The sequence below is a fragment of the Suncus etruscus genome, chromosome 12 (genome assembly GCF_024139225.1).
Source record: "Suncus etruscus isolate mSunEtr1 chromosome 12, mSunEtr1.pri.cur, whole genome shotgun sequence".
NCBI classification, from domain to species: Eukaryota; Metazoa; Chordata; class Mammalia; order Eulipotyphla; family Soricidae; genus Suncus; species Suncus etruscus.
The window spans coordinates 92,104,085-92,124,820 of record NC_064859.1 but is presented as its reverse complement, the minus strand read 5'-3'; the positions used below and the strand labels follow the sequence as shown (position 1 = coordinate 92,124,820).

At 47.0% G+C, this 20,736-nt stretch overlaps 1 protein-coding gene across 1 annotated transcript; it reads right to left on the bottom strand.

Moving 5' to 3' along the window:
* Positions 1-2,464: 2,464 nt before the first annotated feature.
* GPN1 (GPN-loop GTPase 1) lies at positions 2,465-20,233 on the bottom strand. Its single transcript, XM_049784209.1, has 14 exons — positions 20,114-20,233; positions 19,286-19,379; positions 17,747-17,786; positions 16,380-16,446; positions 14,867-14,904; positions 11,911-11,989; positions 11,608-11,702; positions 9,434-9,479; positions 8,393-8,539; positions 6,255-6,337; positions 5,757-5,796; positions 4,005-4,095; positions 3,347-3,454; positions 2,465-2,841 (listed from the first exon to the last, which is right to left on the bottom strand). The coding sequence occupies exons 1-14, from the start codon at positions 20,222-20,224 to the stop codon at positions 2,756-2,758; spliced, it is 1,125 nt and encodes a 374-aa protein (XP_049640166.1). The 5' UTR covers positions 20,225-20,233; the 3' UTR covers positions 2,465-2,755.
* Between the last annotated feature and the right edge of the window lie 503 nt (positions 20,234-20,736).

Genomic DNA, 20,736 nt, shown 5'->3' with positions numbered 1-20,736 from the left:
TTTTATATACAATTCCAAGAATAATCTTATGGAAACTTTTTCATATACTACAGAGCACATCCTCTGCATCTCCCACTCTTGAGATGGGGACTCTTCTGCTTTAACTCTGGGACATGTACTGTACCGGGTATTGGATCCGGTACTGGGTACGGGGGCTCTCTGTATTTGGAGAAACCTGTGTTCTCTCGAGCTTGTTACTCGTTACCTAACTTCCTCAACCTCCAAATAAAATCCATTTTTATTTCCAAAAAGAAAAAAGTTCCAGTGAATTGAGACTAAAAATGAATGCAAGAGCAACAAGGATGTTATGGGGCAAAGACACCGCTCAGCTGGGGCAGCACTGCAGGCTGAATGTTTTGCATGTGGGAGCCCTGGGTGCCAGCCCCACCCAGCACTGAGCAAGGAGTTACCCAGGAGCAGAGATGATGGTAACCCCTAAGCACTGCCAAGTGTGGTCCAAAATGCAGGGTGTCAGGAGTAAACTTGATGGGGTGCCCAACAGTGCTCTGTGTAGTCCAGGATCTGGGCTCCATCCTGGATCCTCTGCTGGGCCAAACTGTGCTTGAATGAACTCAACACCTTGGACGTGCGAGATAAAATCTCTGCCACTTGGGGCCGGAGCGATTGATGGTGCAGCAGCGGTAGGGCGTTTGCCTTGCATGCGGCTGACCCAGGACAACCAGGGTTCGAATCCCAGCATCCCATATGGGTCCCTGAGCCTGCCAGGAGTGATTTCTGAGTACATAGGCTCAGAGTAACCCCTGAGCATCACCCAGAATGGCCCAAAAAACAAATAAAACCTCTGCCACTTTAGTTCTCTCTAGCCCATATATGATTATCGTGTCCCTAATGAATTTCCAAGCTGGATAGCCTGAATTCCTTCACCCCTTTAGTGTCACTTCCCTTATTTATGAAAGCAGGCATGGTCAGCAGTTTCTACAAAGTGGCCATCTAGTCAAGAGCTAATGACATTGCTGAGTAGCTCTGATGTACTAAATCTAAGGATAGTTAAGACATTGACCCCTGCCTAATGCACAGGCCAGCCTAGTTTCATTCCCTTTAAAGAAGAAGTAAGGGAGGAAAACCCAAGTATGTTCAGCATGTACTGCGTTCAACAGATGCCTCAATTGATGCCAATTCAAGACCACGAGCTCCCACGAAATATGGAATATTCAAGTTCATACTTTCTGGTAAATCAAAACTTTTAATTTTAGATTGTGTGTGTGGAACAATCTCTGAATAAGAGATGGTATAGGAGACAGGGCACTCACTCTCATCTGCGGCAACTCTAACTATTGTTCCAATTCCTGCACTAAGTATGGTCCCCTGAGCACTGCCAGGAGTCACATCCCGGCCTTAAGTTTCCAATATTAAAGTGGAGAGAAGGAACCAGATGCCAAGGTTTGGAAACTTGGATAAAGTCGATCACCTGGAAATAACCTGTCTTGTAACCATCACTGGCTGTTTATGATAACCTTCAGATTTAGCATGGCCTATGAAACAGAATGCTGGAGCTCTCCCCAGCATCTAACCATTTTCCAAGCAACATTGATGCTTCTGCATCTGGGATCATTTCTGAGAAACACTAAACTGAGAGCCAGAGTGATAGTACAGCAGGTAGGGTACTTGCCTTCCACAGAGCCAACCGAGGTTCAGTCCCTGGTACCTCAAAGTCCCCCAATTCCCACCAGGAGGTATCTGTGAAATCAGAGCCACTGACTAGCCCTGATTAGCAGGTGTGAGTTTCCCTCTACTCCCCCCAAAACACTATCGTACAGTTTAGAGAAGAGAGAGAATTCTTTTTTTTTTTCTTTTTTTTTTTTTTTTTTGGTTTTTGGGTCACACCCGGCAGCGCTCAGGGGTTACTCCTGGCTCTATGCTCAGAAATCGCTCCTGGCAGGCTCGGGAGACCATCTGGGATACCGGATTTCGAACGACCAACCGTCTGCATGCAAGGCAAATGCCTTACCTCCATGCTATCTCTCTGGCTCCGAGAGAGAATTCCTTATGAGAAATATATGTCCTATATATAAAGAACATGGCTTCTATGACCACCCATCCCAAACCCGTGGCCTGAGTCACCAAGGACCCATTGCATTAAGCTCTAAACAAACATGGCCTGGCTCTGGACCTGGTCACTAGATCAGTGGACATGGAAATTTTCTTCACTATATTGAGACAGGTTTCGACATGTGGTCCACTAAGCAAATGTGATGGCGATTATGAAATTATTTGATTTTCTTTTGGTTTTGGGGCTACACTTGACTGTGCTCCTGGCTTACTTCTGGCTATCCCAGAGGGCCCTTAACACCCAATTCTTACTTTGCTCCCACTTTTTAAGGAGCTAGTATGACCTCCTTTCATAGCACGTCACTACTACTCTGGACAGGCGAAAAGGAGAGGAAATTGTGGTGTAGGGTCAAGAGAAGCAGAAAACTAATGAAAGAGCCTTGAAGTGAACAAGTTTTTATCAATTCCATACAGCAGGAGCAAAGTTCAAATGATAAAAACTTTCATGCTTTAGGCCTGAAAGACAATCAGCACCTAGGAGCCAGAAGCACTGTCTTCCTTGCTTAAATCCGGGAGAGCTGGCCTCCAAATATCTGTCCAAGGGCTTCTTTCTATCTCTGGCTGTCTCTGAGCCATTTCCCAAACAGGAGAAGCTGCTCTTCTCAATGCAAGGATCCTCTTTCAAAACCTCACAGATTGAGGTCATTTCTTTACAAAGACTTCAAGAGTAAGGGGCTTCAAGAAACTACTTGTTGTTTCTCTTCCAGTATTGTGTCATTGATTCTTGCATAAAATTCTGGAACGCCGGCTCTTCGTGACTTTCCTCTGTAACTGCAAGGGGGAAAAAGAAGGTCATTTCTTCTCTATCTAAGAAAATTAATGTTCACTTCTCCCACTGCAGAATTATTGCCAGAAAACAAGCTCTATTTCTCAACTGGATAATTTATCAGCAAATCAGAATAATCCTTCAGATATAGCAAAATGAGGGGCCAAAGTGATAACACTACAGTAAGGCATTTGCCTTTCACACAGCTAACCCAGGACAGACCCATATGGTCCCCCAAGCCTGCCAGGGGTGATTTCTGAGCACAGAGCCAGGAGCAACCTCTGAGCGCTGCCAGGTATAGCCCAAAAAATTCCTTCAACAGAACCTAAAGATGAGAAAACAGACATACAGCCATTCAGTAGGCTGGCCAGGAATTCTAACTGCAGGAAGCACCTATCCCTGCACCTGCATCCTTGATCTTCTCCACCACAGAAGAGCTGCAGGCTGAGGGCCTCACAGCAGGCAGCTGCAGCATGCACAAAGCCAGGCCTGTCCGTGCTTTCTTCTCACCTTTGTGGTCAATGTCGTCGGTGTCACTGTCTGCTTCCTCGTCCTCTGCATCCAAGGTTCCCCTCGTCAGGATCAGGTCCGAAGGGTCCAGCACGGGAGAGGAGCTGTCTACAAAGAAAACGCGGGTCAGTGTCTGGACATGCGCATGTTTCCCCCAGTGGGGACTTTGCACAATCAGGTAATGGGGGCATAGTGAGGACATAGTCTAGCTGATGGTGGGGGAGGTGGCAGGGGAGCAGCCTGCAGGGGCTAGGCTCAGTCTAAAACCAGGAGAAAGCATGACCAGACCCTTTTCAGGGGACAGAGAGGTTCTAGAACATTCAGCTGGGAAGAGCCTCCTGCCACCACCCCCAAAAAAGAAGACACTTTTCAAATTGCTACAGATAGCTAAGCAAAACAGATCTAATCAGAGACAGAACCTAGGTGTGTATCAAATCATATCACATTTATTTCATCATTGTCTCTTTTTGTCTTAGTTTTGTGTATGTGTGTGTGGAGGGGAATACCAGGGTTCAAACCCAAGGCAGGGCCTCCTAAAAGTAAAGCATACATTGTACCCTTGAGCCATCTTTCCATTCCCTCTCTTAAATGTGTCTTCCTGGTGAGTGAAATGACTGCACCCTTTCCTAGTTCCCAGCCCAAGGAGATGTTCTGATACCTGTAGCAGGCCCGGTTTCCAAGGTAACAGATCCCATGTCTTTCCGAAGACGCTCCAGCTGTTCTTTCTGCTGCTGGCTCTGTGCATTGGCCTGCAGAGGGAGAGAGGTATGTATGTGTGTGTGACATCTTACACCAAGAGCAAGTCAATCTTCTACCTGTAGATGAGCAATCCTACGTATAGCAGAGGGCTTCAACAGGGAGGTGTCAACAGAAGTCCAGGCTAAGACCTTGGAGACTGAATCAGAAATTTCAGGAAGGGGCCAGAGTGATGGCAGAGCATTGGCGTTGAAGCTGACCTAGATCCCCAGCATTCTACAGAGTCCTCCAAGCCCACCAGAAGTGATTTATAAGCCAGGAATAATCACTGAGCACTACAGGGTGTGGCCCCAAAACTAAAAACAACAAAAAATAAAAGAAATCTCAGGAAATGAGGACAGAACCAAAAGAACTCGACATAGCAGAAATTTTCCATGATAATTTGATATCTTTTATGTTATAAAATTTTATGTAATTTTTTAAATATTTTACGTGGGTATTTGATATATTTGCTATTCCATGTATATGACCCATTGCAGACTGATGAGGTAGGCCACCTAATCATCTGGGATAAGCTAAAAATGACCTCTGGCCTAAAAATATGATTTCATCTACAAGGCCTGAGAGATAGTACAGAGATTAAGATGCATGCAGCAGATCCAGATTCAATTCCCAGCGTCACATCATCACATATGGTCCCAAGTAGTACTGTAATAGCCCAATAATGCCTCAAAAAAAAAATTCTAGGGGCCCAAAGAGATCCAGTGATCTCATGACTTTCATGAGGCCAACCCAGGTTCGATTCCCAGATGGTCTCAGCATCACCAAAAGTGGTCCTTGAGCACACACAGAGCCAGGAGTAAGCCCTGACCATGCCAAGTATGGTCTTTTGCAAAAGCAAAAGAAGAAACAAAGGGGCTTCTAATATCCAGACAGCTGAAATCCAATTTTTTTTTTTTTTTTTGGTTTTTTGGGCCACACCCTGTGACGCTCAGGGGTTACTCCTGGCTACGCGCTCAGAAGTTGCTCCTGGCTTCTTGGGGGACCATATGGGACGCCGGGGGATCGAACCTTGGTCCGTCCTAGGCTAGCGCAGGCAAGGCAAGCACCTTACCTCCAGCGACACCGCCCGGCCCCTGAAATCCAATTTTTAATTTAGGGGCCTGGACTGATAGTACAGCAAGTAGGAAGCTTACCTCGCATGTAGCTGAGCCAGGTTCAATCCCTAGCACCCTCTGAATGATCCCTGGTAGAGTCAGGAGCAAGCCCTCAGCACTACCAGGTCTGGCCAAATATTAAGAAAAAATTTGAGGGGCTGCAGTTTGATCCCCTTGTGGTCCCTATATGGTCCCCCAACCCAGGAGCGATTTCTGAGTGCATGGCCAGGAGTGGCCCCTGAGTGTCACCAGGTGTTGCCCAAAGACCAAAAAAAAAAATAATAATAATAATATTTTTTCTTGGGGGCTGGACAGTACAGCAGGTGAGGTGGGGGGAGGGCATTTGTCTCGCACACAGCCAACTTGGGTTCCAACTTCAAAATCACATGTGGTTCCCCCAACCTGTCAGGAGTAAACCCTACGTATGAACTAAAAATAAACAAAAAATCATATATAACAACATCTAAAGGTGACAAGAATCATAAAGATATTGGTCAAAAGGAAGATCAGGAGATGATTTCAATGTGTTTAGCTAGAAACGGACACAGTCCCCTTACCAGGGATTTCTTCAGACGCTCATACTCAGGACGGTACTCCCTGGAACGAGAAACACCGTGTCAGTCCCTCTGCTGAATATGCTGCTTTGTGGAACCCACATGACTTCTGTTCTCCTGTGCACTCCGACCATAACAAAAACTCTTTATTTCACATGATGTTACATGTTTTAGTCATGTTCTTCCCAGGCTGTCTGTAGTCCCTAAAACGAGCAGAGGTCAAGCCCTGCACTGGGCTGTAAAGACGAAAACTAGAGCCCAAGAAACCCCTAGAAAATCACGTGTGGTGGGAAGTGTTTTATTATCTTTAATAAAATACACACACACGCCCCTTTGATGAATCTAAAGCTAAACCACTCTAGGTTCGATCTCCACTGACCCATATGGTCCCCTAAGCACCACCAGGAGTGATTCCTCAGTACAGAACCAGGAATAACCCGAGTATCACTAGGTGTGACCCCACAAACAAAATCAAACAAACAACCTTTGCCCTCTGCTCACCGTTCATACTCCTGGGCAGCGCTGGAGACTTGCACGAAAAGTTCATCCAAGCCTGTGCCCTGCACGGCGGAGACGCCCACCACCTGCCAAAGAGCAGTTAAACACCACTAAGGAAACAACTTGTCTCATAGTATGTTATTCTGTGCAGATGTCACTAAACCTTTACCAAAAAGGCTTAGATACTTGAAGAAGTCTCTGGCAAGGAGTCAAAATGAAACTGAAATAAACAGCATGCCTACTCAAAAGGCATGGCCAGAAGACTCTGGAAATTGGAGAATAGAGCAGATAAGATGGACCAGAGAACAGCAGTAGGGTGTTTGCCTTGCATGCGCCCAATCCAGGACGGACCCCAGTTCGATTCCTGGCATCCTCTCTGGTCCCACCAAACCTGTCAGGAGTGATTTCTGAGCATACAGAGAGATAGGAACACCCCCCCCCCCCGCCAAAAAAAAAAAAAGGGCACATAAACAATCAGGACTAAACAAGGAACAGGACTTTTTAAATCTCTTTCCTATCAAATTGAACTACTGCTTGAGCCAAAGTGAGAACACAGTGGGTAGATTACTTGCTGACCTAGGTTAGAGCCCTGGCTTCTATGGTCTTCTGAGCCCACCAGGAGAGTCCTTAGGGCAGAGCAGGGAGTAACTCCTGAGGACTGCTGGATGGGCCCCAAAACAAAAAACAAACATCTATTATTTTCTATAAAAATGAATACCTCAAAAATCTCAATTCTGTGTGTGTATATGACAAGATAGTGGCTTAGACAGACATGGTCTACACCTGGTCTCCAGCCACTGATCCGTGAGTGAGTGCCAGTGCTGGTCCACAGGGGTTGAGCATCTTGATTTAGATCACTGCTTAGAACTGCTGGTCCTTGGATCAGTGTGCAGAGATCAGTCTGCAGAATACAAACGCTGAGGAAGATGGGTCTAGAGACAGACATGAACTCTGGGGAATAAGCCTTTGATGTGACTCATCTCTCTTGTTTTTGGGTCACACCTATCGGTTGTCAGAGGTTTACTCCTGGCAGGCTTGGGGGGTCTATATGGGATGCCAGGGATAGAACCCAAGTCAACTTTTTTTTTTTTTTTTTTTTGGTTTTTGGGCCACACCCGGCAGTGCTCAGGTGTTACTCCTGGCTGTCTGCTCAGAAATAGCTCCTGGCAGGCACGGGGGACCATATGGGACACCGGGATTCGAACCAACCACCTTTGGTCCTGGATCGGCTGCTTGCAAGGCAAACGCCGCTGTGCTATCTCTCTGGGCCCCCAAGTCAACTTTGTATAAGGCTAATGCCCTACCCACTGTGCTATTGCTCTGGCACCAATGTTACATATCTTTAAACTTCTAGTTTGGGAGCCTAAGCATCACTGGATGCACCCACAAACCAACTTTTCCAAAAACAAACTAATAAAATTTAATAAAAATAAAAATTTTAACTAGTTTTTGATAAGAAATACATTAAGTATTTCTTTGGGGCTGGAGCAGTGGCACTAGAAGTAAGGCGTCTGTCTGCCTTGCAAGCACTAGACTAGACGGACTGCGGTTGGATCCACTGACATCCCATATGATCCCCCCAAGCCAGGAGTGATTTCTGTGCTCATAGCCAGGAATAACCCCTGGGCATCAATGGGTGTGGCCCAAAAAACAAAAACAAAAATATTTAAAACTAAAAAAATAAATAAATAAAATAATCAACTTCATTTCTCAGGTTCAAAGCAGGCTCTCTGAGTTAAGAGGTTAATTGAAGGGGCCAGAGAGATAGCATGGAGGTAAGGCGTTTGCCTTTCATGCAGGTCATTGGTTCGAATCCCGGCATCCCATAGGAGCCTGCCAGGAGTGATCAGGAGTGATTTCTGAGTGTAGAGCCAGGAGTAAACCCTGAGCGCTGCCAGGTGTGACCCAAAACCAAAAACCAAAAAAAAAAAAAAAAAAAAAAAGAGGTTAAGTGGAAGGCAAAGAACTAGAACACAGGTTACCAGTGCTTGCCTTCTGTACAGCTGGCCCCAAGCTGACTCCTGACACCTCATAGAGTTCACTGAGCACTACAAGATATGCCCCAAAACAAACCAGAAAAAAAGAAAAGCCTCAAAAGTTGCCTGGAGAGAAAGACAGAGTGAGCAAGAGAGAAAGTTCACCCTCAGGGAGCTGTAAAACTCGTCCAACACCAGGCTCATGGAACGGGTCAGGTTACTGACGTATGTTGTCTCTTGATTCAAGGCATCTTGGAAAGTCTCAAAATCTTGCATCCATTCGACCGCAAAGCTGTGATCAATGATGTCAGTCTGGAGCAGAGAAGTCAAGTGACACAACCAGACACTAGGTTAGCCATCAAACCATGGCCAGGCTTTTAACTGAATGGTGATGGCAAATAGCTGTATTTCCTTTGCTTTCCCCATTTCCTGCTCTACTGCCACAAGACACAAACTCCTGTCACTAAGTCTAAGTAACTATGGAAGCCACATGAAGTCCCCCTGTGGACCTTTCCCCGTCTACTGCCAAGTTACTGTGACCACAGAGGGATGCCAGCACAGCTTAAGCCTCGGCAGAGTCTGGTAAGCCAGAACCACCATCCAATGGCAGGAAAGATTTGTTTCTGATTGTTCAGCAAACTAGCAGCCCCTCTCTAATTCACACAGTCCTGAGGGTCAAGCGGGTACTTGATTTCGCCTCAAATAACTTTGGAACAGAGTCAGTGGTAAATAATTCAGAGTTCTTTTCTCTGAGTGCTCCTGGTTTCTTTCTGCACTCTAGAGATTCTGCTCTGAGGCCACAATTGTGGCTTGTGTCCGACTAGTATGTGGGGTCCTATCCTGCACTATTATCAACTAGTGAGCTGAGAATCAATGGTGGACCCTAGACCCCTAGAGAACCACTTGGGAGCAATCCTTACCCCCAAAAAAGTAACCAAGATAACAAGACCAGAGAATTGCTACAGCAAGTAAGCTGTCTGCCTAGCAAGCAGCTCACCTGGGCTTCATTCCAGCACCACATATGGTCCCCTGAGCCTGCCAGGAATGATCCCTGAGCACCACTAAGTGTGGCCCCAAACCCAAAAAGCACACACAAAAATAAAAATAAAGAATCTGTTTCCTCCACTGCCTAAAATAATACTTGTCACCTGCCAAACCTTCTGCTGATGTAAAAAAATGAAATTGCCACAGAAAGGACCTACTTACTTTATTCATGACCACAATGAAAGGCAGCTTGGTTTTGTACAAGATGCTGAAAACCAAAGAAAGACACAATTAGTAATAAAGGCATTTCTGGGGCCAGAGATATAGCACAGCGGCGTTTGCCTTGCAAGCAGCCGACCCAGGACCTAAGATGGTTGGTTCGAGTCCCGGCGTCCCATATGGTCCCCGGAGCCTGCCAGGAGCGATTTCTGAGCGTAGAGCCAGGAGTAACCCCTGAGAACTGCCTGGTGTGACCCAAAAACCAAAACATAAAAATAAAGGCACTTCTGTACTCACGTGGCTGGTGTCAGCGAAGAGCAGAGGAAAGGGTGCAGATTCTACAGCTCTGGACCCTCACCCAGGCACTCACACTCTGCTCCCCAAAGGCAAACAAACAAGCAACAGCAGCAGCAGCCAGCAAACAACATACACTCGTGCTTACCAACAAACACCAGCACAACACACATACACACTAGAGTTTGGCTGATGCTGAGCGCGCTCGTGCGTGCGTGTGTGTGTGTGTGTGTGTGTGACAAAAATAATATTATTAGTCATCAGATTTCTATTTGGAATAGAAATTCCTGCATCTAACATGGGAAATGTTGGAACTGTCTTTCTGATCGCTAAAAAGGAATTCTGTCTGCTTTGCTCCTAAGTCTATTGCACCAAAACACACTAAGTCCTTATGTTGTTAATGGTACTACTTGAGGCATTTTCAAATCATGGATAAATTTTCTTTTTCTTTTTGGGCCACAACCCACAGTGCTTGGATTTTACTCCTGCCTCTGTGCTCTGAGATCTCTCCTGGCAGTGCTTGGGAGATCATATGGGGAGCTAGGGTTTGCCCAGGACTGGCCTTGTGCAAAGATAGCACCTTAATTCATATCCTAGCTCTCTGGCTCCTAAATATACTTTTTCTCTTGGTGGGGGAGGTTTGAGGGCCCACCACCAGCTGTGTTCAGGGCTTACTTCTGGCTCTGCACTCAAAAATCAGTCCCGGCAGGCTTTGGGACAGGTGCCAGGTCAACTGAACACAAGGCAAGGGCCTTAGCCATTTTACTATCTCTCTAGCACATCCTGGATAAACCTTTTGTTGGAGTCTCTGATCCAAATTTCATGCTACCTACCATAAAAGATAAAGGATTATGGAAGCCAGACTCCATACTGTTTTGGCTTTTTGTTAGTTTGTTTTTGGGCCACACCAGGTGGCACTCAAGGATTATTCCTGGCTTTGTGCACAGCAATTACTCCTGGTAAGCTCAGAGGACTAAATGGGATACAGGAAATGAAATGGCCTGCCTGCTGCCCTCTATTTCCAACCTCTAGGCTCCATTTTAATTTTTTTTTTTGTTTTGTTTTGTTTTTTGGGTCACTTCCAGCTCAGGGGTTACTCCTGGATCTGCACTCAAAAATTGCTCCTGGAAGGCTCGGTGGACCATATGGGATGCCGGGATTCGAACCACCATCAATCCTGGGTCGGCTGCATGCAAGGCAAATGCCCTATTGCTGTGTTATCTCTCCAAACCCTCTATTTTTTACTTTAATTTTTTTCAAGCAGAAGCAACTGCTACAAGGTTCATGTTCATACACAACTTATCTCTACAGCAAACAAAGGAGAAATAGCTGATACTGAATGACCAAAGCACATGTGCCTAATCAGAAGGCTTAGAGACATTAAGTTACAAACGTGAAATGAAGGCAGGTCGGAATGAGCACTAAACCAGGGAAAACATCTCTGGACTCAGAGAAGAGACCCAGCAGCTCAAGCATTAATACAGCATGGGGAGGGCACTTGACTTATAAATAACCAACCTAAGCTCAATCCCCGGTCTTCCATATGATCTCCAGAGACTTTCTAGAAATGACTTTTTTTTTAAACTTTATTTATTTACTGATTGATTTTTGAGCCACACTCTGTGGCACTCAGGGGTCACTCCTGGCTTTGCACTCAGAAATTATCCCCATAGGGGAATCATATTGGGTCCCTCCCAGGTCGGCCGCATGCAAGGCAAATGCCCTACCTCTGTGCAATATCTCTAGCCCCTCTAGAAATGACTTCTAAGCACAGAGTCAAGAGTGAACTGTGAGCACTGCTGGGTATGCCCCCAACTCATCACAAACACAGGAGGCCTCCTACCTCAATGCCGCCCACCTCACCTCAACCAATCATCAGTTACCTGCAGGCATAGAGCATATTGGACATGAAGGTCACTGGATTGGTGCTCCGAGATGTGTCCATCACATAAATGACGACCGTGGGGAACGAAGATGCCTGAAGCCACAAAATAATAGGGCCCTAACTCAGAAGGTTCATGAACTGACTGTCCCCAAACGCGTTTCCTAGAGACACTAGCGAGAAAGAATCACTTTGGGCCACACACAGAGTTTAGAGGGCTCCTCCCACGTGAGATCCAGCAGTACAAACTGCCCACTGAGTCCAGCTCTCTCCCCGTATCCTGTCTCAAGCCCCAAGCGCTCACCAGGGCCTCAGTGATGATTGTCCCCGAAGCTGACCAGGTAAAGACTTCAATCTGTCCAGGGGTGTCGATCAAAACATATCTGTGAAAAAGAAAGACCTCACAGACGCATTTCGTAGAGCAGTGCTAAAAGACCTTCCACCATTATCCAAACTGGGAATTATTTTTTCATGTTTCTGAGTCTATCTTCCATGTTTCCAAGTCTATTTCCCTTATAATACACCAGCCAAGGAGAAAGCACAATGGGGGAGGGAGTTTGCTTAGCACACAGCTGACCCACGTTTGATCTCTAGCACCTCATATGGTCCCCTTAGCCTGCCAGGGGCAATCCCTGAGCACAGAGTCAGGAGTAAGCCCTGAGAAATGCTGGGTATGGCCCTAAACCAAAAAATAAAATAAAAATAAAATTATCTGGGGATGGGGAAGGTAGAACTAGAATGCTAGCATAGCAGGTAGGGTGTTTGTTTCACACATGGCAGACCCAGATTTGAACCCTAGCATGGTTCCCTTAGCCTGCCAGGGGCAATCCCTGAGCACAGAGTCAGGAGTAAGCTCTGAATAATGCTGAGTATGGCCCCAAACCAAAAAATAAAATTATCTGGGTATGGGAAAGGTAGAACTAAAATGCTAGCACAGCGGGTAGGGTGCTTGTTTCACACATGGCGAACCCAGATTTGATCCCTAGCATCCCATAAAGTCCCCTGAATGATGCCAGGAATGATATCTGAGAGTAGATCCAGGAGTGAGCTATGAGCACTGCTAGTGTGGCTAAGTAAAACGAAGTAAGATAAAGTAAAATGGGCCATGCTTTGTTCGATGTCCAAGCAGCAGCCCAAACATCACTGCCAATGATCTCCAATGACAACACAGTTGATTTAGAAGCAGTAGGGCGTTTGCCTTGCACATGCTAACCTAGGCTGGACCGCAGTTCGATCCCCCGGCATCCCATATGGTCCCACAAGCCAGGAGCGATTTCTGAGTGCACAGGCAGGAGTAACCCCTGAGCGTCACCTGGCGTGCCCCCCCCCACAAAAAAAAAAAACAAAAAAAAAAAAACCAGAGTGGGACCGGAGCGACACCATGGCATTTAGGCATTTGCCTTGCACATGGCCAATTCGGATTCGATCCCTGGCATCCATATGGTCCCCTGAGCACTGCCAGGAATGACCCTGAGCACAGAGCCAGGAGTAATCTAATGTCAGGTGTGGGCTAAAACAACAACAATAAAAAGTGAGGGAAAAGAGGGGCACGGAGATAGCAAAGCAGCAAGACATTTGCCTTGCATGAGGTGAACTGGAAAAGACCCAGGTTCAATTTCTGGCATCCCATATGGTCCCCTGAGCCTGCCAGGAGCAACCCCTGAGCATTGCCAAGTGTGCCCCCCCCAATAAAATAAGGTGAGGGGAAAGGGGCCAGAGCCATAATCCAACAGGCATGTAGCTGTCCTGGACTTGCACCTGGCAACACATATAATCCCCCGAGTGTGGCCAAAAGTTTTATTCCTGAACTCAGGGCAAGAGTTAGCCCTGAGCCCTCACTGCTGAGTGACCCAAATAGCAAAAACCTCTCATGTGAGGTGGGTTCTATAGCTCAGCAACAATGTACTGCCTTGCATGTGTGAGGCCCTGGAAGAGAGCAGGAGTTAGTAACAACCAAAGCCTGAATGTACATTTCTTGGGCGAAGGAAAGAACAGAGGGGTGGGGGGAGTGATAACTAAATACAAGGGAGGTGACAAAATGTTCTAAAACTGATGTGACAATGGTTATGTAATTCAGTGACTACATAAAAAGCTACCAAATTAGAAAAGTTAAATGGGTGAATGTATGTGAGTTACAAAGCTTTTTTTTTTTTTTTTTTGGTTTTTGGGCCACACCTGTTTGACGCTCAGGGGTTACTCCTGGCTATGTGCTCAGAAATCGCCCCTGGCTTAGGGGGACCATATGGGACGCCAGGGGATCGAACGCGGTCCGTTCCTTGGCTAGCGCTTGTAAGGCAGACAGACACCTTACCTCTAGCGCCACCTTCCCAGCCCCGAGTTACAAAGCTTTTAAGGAAAAGAAAAAAAGAGCAAAGAATTGAGTATCAGACTGAAGCAATAGTATAGTGGTTAGAAACTTGCCTTGTATCACAATGGCCCTGTTTAATATCTGGCACAGCATATGGTCTTCAAACACTGCCAGGGGTCACTCCTGAGCACAGAGCAAGGAATGGATCCTAAGCACTACCAAGTATTGCTCAAAACTCTCAGGGCCAGAGAGGTAGTATAGCGGGTAAGGTGCTTGCTTGCTTTGCACAAATGGACAACACACATTCGATCTCGATCTCCATCACCCCACATGGTCCCGAGTCCTGCCAGGAGTGAGCTGTGGGCAGAGTCAGGAGTCAGCCCATAGCATATGCTCAGGTTCCTTTCCCATTCTGTGCTTGAGTGGGCCATACTCCAGAGCAGTGCTCACAGGCACCAAGCCTCTGCACCAGAGATCCACAGTCAGGTGGTGCTGGGAGTCCCAGAAAGCAGAGCAGCAGCAGCCAACTCTCTGAGAGTGGCCTGACTCAGGGGGAACCTGCAGACTAACACTGGCAGGCACTTTTCTCTGGTGGTGCAAAGTGGGGTGGTTTTGGTTTAGGGGCTACACCTAGAGGTACTCAAGGCTTAGTCCTGAGTCCCTGGTCAGGGATTACTCCTGGTGTTTGGGGAACCCTACACGTGATCTTGGGGTAGGAAGCATGCAAGGCAAATGCCTGAACCTCCAACCTATTTCTCTGGCCCCAAGGCAGGCACTTTTGCCATGGAGTCATTTAGACCCCTGAATGACTTGACTAACTGGCTTCTTTTCCTTTTTCACTTCTGAATGTTCCATTTCAATCCACATCCTCTCAGAAGCTGGCTGTTAGCCCAAATCTAACACAAAGCCTAGATATGCATCAACCCCGAAACATACAACTAGAATCACTTACTTAGATACGTGCTGGGCTTTCTCGATAAATTTCATCACCTAAAAATAAGAAAAAGAAGCTAATTACAACAGCATCAAACTCAAGACAAAAATCCTGGGCTGCCTTATCCCAGGAAGTGTCAACTACTAAATCTCCATGTCCTCAAACTCAGAACACCAATAATAAACACTAATAGACTCGGGAATGCAAACTGCCCCCTCATCAGTACTAGAGTACACAGTGTGAGGGTGTGAGAAACTAAAAGTTTCTTCTGTGACTTTGATAAAATGCTAATCACCAGGGTGAGCAATGAATGATATAGTAGCCAGAGTGATAGTACAATGGGCAGGGCGTTTGCCTTGCAGCTGACCAGGGTTCAATTCTTGGCAACCTATATGGTCCCGTAAGCCCTGCAGAGAGCCCTGAGCAATAAGGAATAGCCCCCCCCCCCAAAAAAAAAACACCTTGGGTTATCTTTTTTCTAAGGAGGGGGCATTATTTGGACCACACCCAGTGGTGCTCAGGGTTAGTCCTGACTCTGTACTCAGGAACCATTCCTGACTCAGGGGACAACATGGGAAGTCGGGGATTGAACCCAGGTCAGCCTTATGCAAAGCAAGAGTCTTACTCACTGTATTATTTTCCAATACTAGTATTATTAGTACTACTCACTACTATTTAGCCCCCCTACAGAAATAAAACAGCCTTGGGGCCAGTGAGGTGGCGCTAGAGGTAAGCTGTCTGCCTTGCAAGCGCTAGCCAAGGAAGGACCGCGGTTCGATCCCCCGGCGTCCCATATGGTTCCCCAAGCCAGGGGCAATTTCTGAGCGCTTAGCCAGGAGTAACCCCTGAGCATCAAATGGGTGTGGCCCGAAAAAAAAAAAAAAAAAAAAAAAAAACAACAAAAAAAAAAAGAAATAAAACACCCTTATAGATGACTGTTGAATAATAGCTCTTGGATGGGGCTGGATGATGGATGGTGATGGAGGGTGAGACACCTTTCTCCTCCAGCCCAGGCCATGTGTCTGCAACCCCCTTCAGCCGGCAGGTCTGTAGGTTCAGGAGAGCGGCAGGGAGAAAATCCACAGCAGTCAGGCTTCAGGAGACATCAGCTTTGTTCAAGGCCCTAGCCCACAGGTGTGGCTTCTCTCATAACCTTTCCAGCCAGACTCATTATTAGCCCTGCATTCTACCCCCTTCAGCCATCTCTCCTCATGCTCCTTCTTCCTTCATCTTTCCTCCTAATCCTCCAAATCTCCTCCTGCCCTTCAGGTAATCCAGGTTGGACACAGCAAGGCAAATGTACTCCTCACTAGACTATCACTCCAACCCCTTCTTGGATTCTTGTTTTTGGCACAAATATTAAACATAAAGTGTCTCATACTGCCGTTCTCCCTTATGGAAGGCCTATTTCTCACAGAACCTGTATTTTCGCCATTATATCTGGCTTTTATTGCCACTTTCCCTGTGTGACCATGCCAGAGCAATTTAAAAATTTTTACAGTCGTGATTACAGAAATAAAGATAGATGTACCTGATCAAACCTGGTAGCAAAGAGATTGAGTGATGTCACTATGCCACCATTGGGCCCGAGTCCGTATCTAGACATTATGTTCAGGATTTAACTTAACAGCTAAAATGGTGAAGTCAGACCTAGAATATCACTCAAACACATCTCCCATTAATGAAAACTGGTAACCTAATTCCTGAGAAGTATGTCATACTGAACCTCAGGTGAACATTCACAATCAAGGTCTTTCTCATTCATACAACATTTGGGGGAGGGGTGCTCTCATTTGTACAGCATTTGATGGTGCTCAGGAGTTACTCTTGGCTCTGTGCTCAGAAATTATTCCCAGCAGGCTTGGGAGACCATTTAGGATGCTGGGGATCAAACCTGCATCACTCACGTACAAGGAAAAGCCCTACCCACTGTCCTATCGCTCTGGCCCTGAAAGAACAAGAAAATAAAAGTGATTCAAATGTGACAAACAAGGCATCAGGTGTGAGCACCTACTGGTACAAACCATATAATATTCCTTGTCTATATTCACCAATTAACCTGCTGCTTACATGATCAGTTTTTCTACTAAGACTTATCTACAGGCAAAGTACACCTTTCACACAGAAACGTAGTAAAAGATGAACCAATAAAACATATCCATTACTGAGTCTGAAGCGATGGTGACCAATGCAGGTCCCCTCCACAGAGATAAGTACGAACTTACAGCACCAGCCAGACCAACGATCAGAGTCCCTCGTTCTCTAAGCCTTCTAATTCCAACCACCTGTGGTGTAGAAGATAACACCAAACTCACTAGCTAAAATACGATTACTTGTCACTTTAATACCACTCCCCGCATGCATCTTCTAGCTTCCTCTCAAAATTATTTTAAATAAGAGCCAGAGAGGTGGCGCAAGCAGTAAGGCATCTACCTCGTCTGCGCTTGCCTAGGGCGAACCACGATTCAACCCCCCAGCATCCCATATGGTCTCCGAAGCCAGGAGTGATTTCTGAGTGCATAGCTAGAAGTAACCCCAAAGTGTCACCAGGTGTGGGCCAAAAAGCGGAAAAAAAATTATTTTAAATTAATGAAATGCTTTTTCTAAAATATTTCACAACACGCACACACAAAAGAAAAGCACTTTTTTGGGGGGCCACACCCATTTGACGCTCAGGGGTTACTCCTGGCTATGCGCTCAGAAATCGCCCCTGGCTTGGGGGGACCATATGGGACGCCAGGGGATTGAACCGCGGTCCGTCCTATCCTAGCGCTTGCAAGGCAGACACCTTACCTCTAGCACCACCTTCCCAGCCCCGAAAAGCACTTTTTTCAAAATCACCAGACAGACACATAGTCAGGGGTATATCAAGGCCCGAACAGATGTTGAAAAGGATACTGTTTCATGACTTCTTTATACTTCACAGTGTCACGGATATCTGGGGGAAAGGAGAGGAGGATTAACTGTTGTCTGTCACAAAAGAAACAACAGAGGTTGAGGCCCTTCATCCACCAAAATATTCTAGACCAATGGATCTCTCAAGTACTCTGTTTCTCCTGACGGTGGGAGGGAAATCCTCTCTTAATATTTTAGTTTCTTTTAAATCTATTTTCTAAGCCAGACTCACATTTTTTTGTTGTTTTGTTTTGTTTTGAGCCACACCTGGCAGTGCTCAGGAGTTACTCCTGGCTGTACATTCAGGGGTCATTCCTGATGGTACTCGGGGAACCATATGGGATGCTGGGGACATAACCTGGGTCAGCCCTGTGCTGGCAACTGCCCAACCCACTGTACTATCAATCCACGACCCCGCCCACTTCCCCATCAAACTCAGTTTTATGTAAGCAGAAAACTTCAGGCCAAAACAAGTTGGAGAAACTGCACTTAATCCTCAAAAGTCATTTTCAGGACTGTAAGGATGGCATAGCAGGTAGGATGCTTGCCTTGCATGCAGCCGACATGGGTTTGATCCCAGTACCATTCCATATGGCCTATGACCACAGTCAGGAGTGATCCCTGAGTGCAGAGCCAGAGATAATCCCTGACCACCACTGGGTGTGGTAAAAACAAAACAGAACAAAGCAAGAAGGAGCCATAATGATAGCACAATGGGTACAGTGTTTGCACTCAGCAAACCCAAGTTCAATCTCCGACATCCCTTTACTCCTCTGAGCCAGCCAGGAGTGAAGCCTGAGTGCAGAGTCAGGAATGATGCTGGGGTGCAGCTGGGTGTGGCCCCCAAAAATCAAAATGAATAGACAAACAAATAAATAAATAAAAATAGTTTTAATGGACCAGAAAGACAGTATGGTGGTAAGGGTACTTGCATGCAACTGACAGGGTTCAATCCAGTACCACATATGGTCCATTGAAAACTAAGTTAGTAGTAAGCCCCGACCAACAGAGCTTCAAAAAATTTACTTTTAAAAGATTTATGTATCATGGGGCTGGAGTGGTAGCACAGTAGTAGGGCGTATGCCTTTCATGTGGCTGACCCAGGACAGACTCAAGTTCTATCCCCCGCATTCCATATGGTCCCCTGAGCCAGGAGTGACTTCTGAGCACAGAACCAGGAGTAATCCCTGAGCACCATTGTGTGTGGCCCAAAACAAACCAAAAATAAAATAAAAGAAGATTTATGCATCAGAGCTGGCTAGAGGGTTTAGTCCTAGAATTAAGAAGACTTTTGTGCAGGAGAGAATACAAGGGTAGTTAGTGCACATGCAAGCGGCAGTTCGTGATTTGACCCCCTAATTGGACCCCTGATCCCACATATACTTCAATACCACTGGGAGTGACCGCTGAGCACAAAGTCAGGAGTACATGAGCCCCACCCAAAAGAAAGAGAAAAGTGAAGCATGAAAGCACTGATGCAGCCAGTCTGGAGGCTGGTCATTCTTTACTGCACCTGGAACCATTCTGTTCGCATTCACTCACCGATGTTGGCAGGAAACGGAACCTCGTGCACTGCTGGGTCCAGGTTGATAACGTAAGGCGGGCAGCCTTGGCTATGCAGGTGGCCTGTGAGCCTCTGTGGAGGAAAGATGTACAAAGAGATGGAATGAGGCAAAGAAAACACTACACCCATTCCTTTTTATGGAGACCTTGTTTTGTTTGGTTTTGGTTTTTGGGTCACACCGGGCAGCACTCAGGGATTACTCTTGGCTCTACGCTCAGAAATCGCTCCCGGCAGGCTCAGGGGACCATCTGGGATGCCGGGAGTCGAACCACCATCCTTCTGCATGAAAGGCAAACACCTTACCTCCATGCTATCTCTCCGGCCCCTCTATGAAGACCTTGTCATGGACATTTTCCTCTATTGAGACAACACACATACACTCATGTCCACCTACAGGGCTCAGTGCAACTAAGTCCTCTGTCACAGGCTTCCTGCGGGGGACTGCCCTATCATCTCCCCCAAGGCATAAGCCCCATGTCAACAGGAATCGTATTATCCTCCTTTTCTCTGTGTCCCCAGCATCTGAAACAGTAGGAGGGCGGAGAAATCTTTCATCTCCATCGAATGCCTTGTGCTCGTGCTGTCTGCATCGCCTGTTACCCTGCAAGCCTCTTGCCTTCGAGGGCGGCCAAAGTGACCCGCAGAGCAACTGCAAAACTGAGAAAAGGTGCGTCTGTGTGCAGGGGCCAGGGTGGACGGTGGAAGACGAAGAAGGGGTTGGGAGTTTCCACTGAGTCTCCTCCCCTCCTCTGCGAGCTCTGCCTTCCTCCCATTTTTCTCCCTACGACTACGTACGGGCACGTCACCTGCACAAACGTGGTCTTCCCAGATCCCGCCATTCCCAGCACCAGCAGGCACACGGGGAGCTGCGGGGCGGATGCAGACGGCGCCTCCGCGGCAGCCATGGAGGCCGCCATCTTTCCATTAGCTCCGCCCCTCTGCCTACTGAATAATCGCGAGTCTAGAACAGATTTCCGCGCGATTCAGGCAGCCAATCAGATTTGAGGATTGGGAAGGGCACATGACTAAAGAGGCGGGCCGCCGGAGTTCTTTCGTAGTTCCGGTCGGTCGCGGCGCCAAGCTTTATAGCTCGAGAGAAAGGCCAATCAGATTTGAGAATCAGGAAAGGCGGTCACGTGACCAAGGGGCGGGGCAGTCACCGGCGCGTCTTTTCTACTTCCGGTCAGTCGCGGCACCACGCTAGTTATCTAGAAAGACCAATCAGATTTGAGACTCAATGAGATCACGTGCTGAGGGGCGTGGCGACCACCTTAGCGTCTTTCCTACTTGCATTCAGTAGAGGCGCCAAGCTAATTGCCTGGGGGAAACGACCAATCAGATTTGAGGCTCTGCAAGGCCACGTGACTAAAGGGGCGGGGGCGGTGCCGCAGAATCTCTCCTAACTTCCGGTCGGACGTAGCGCCTGCGG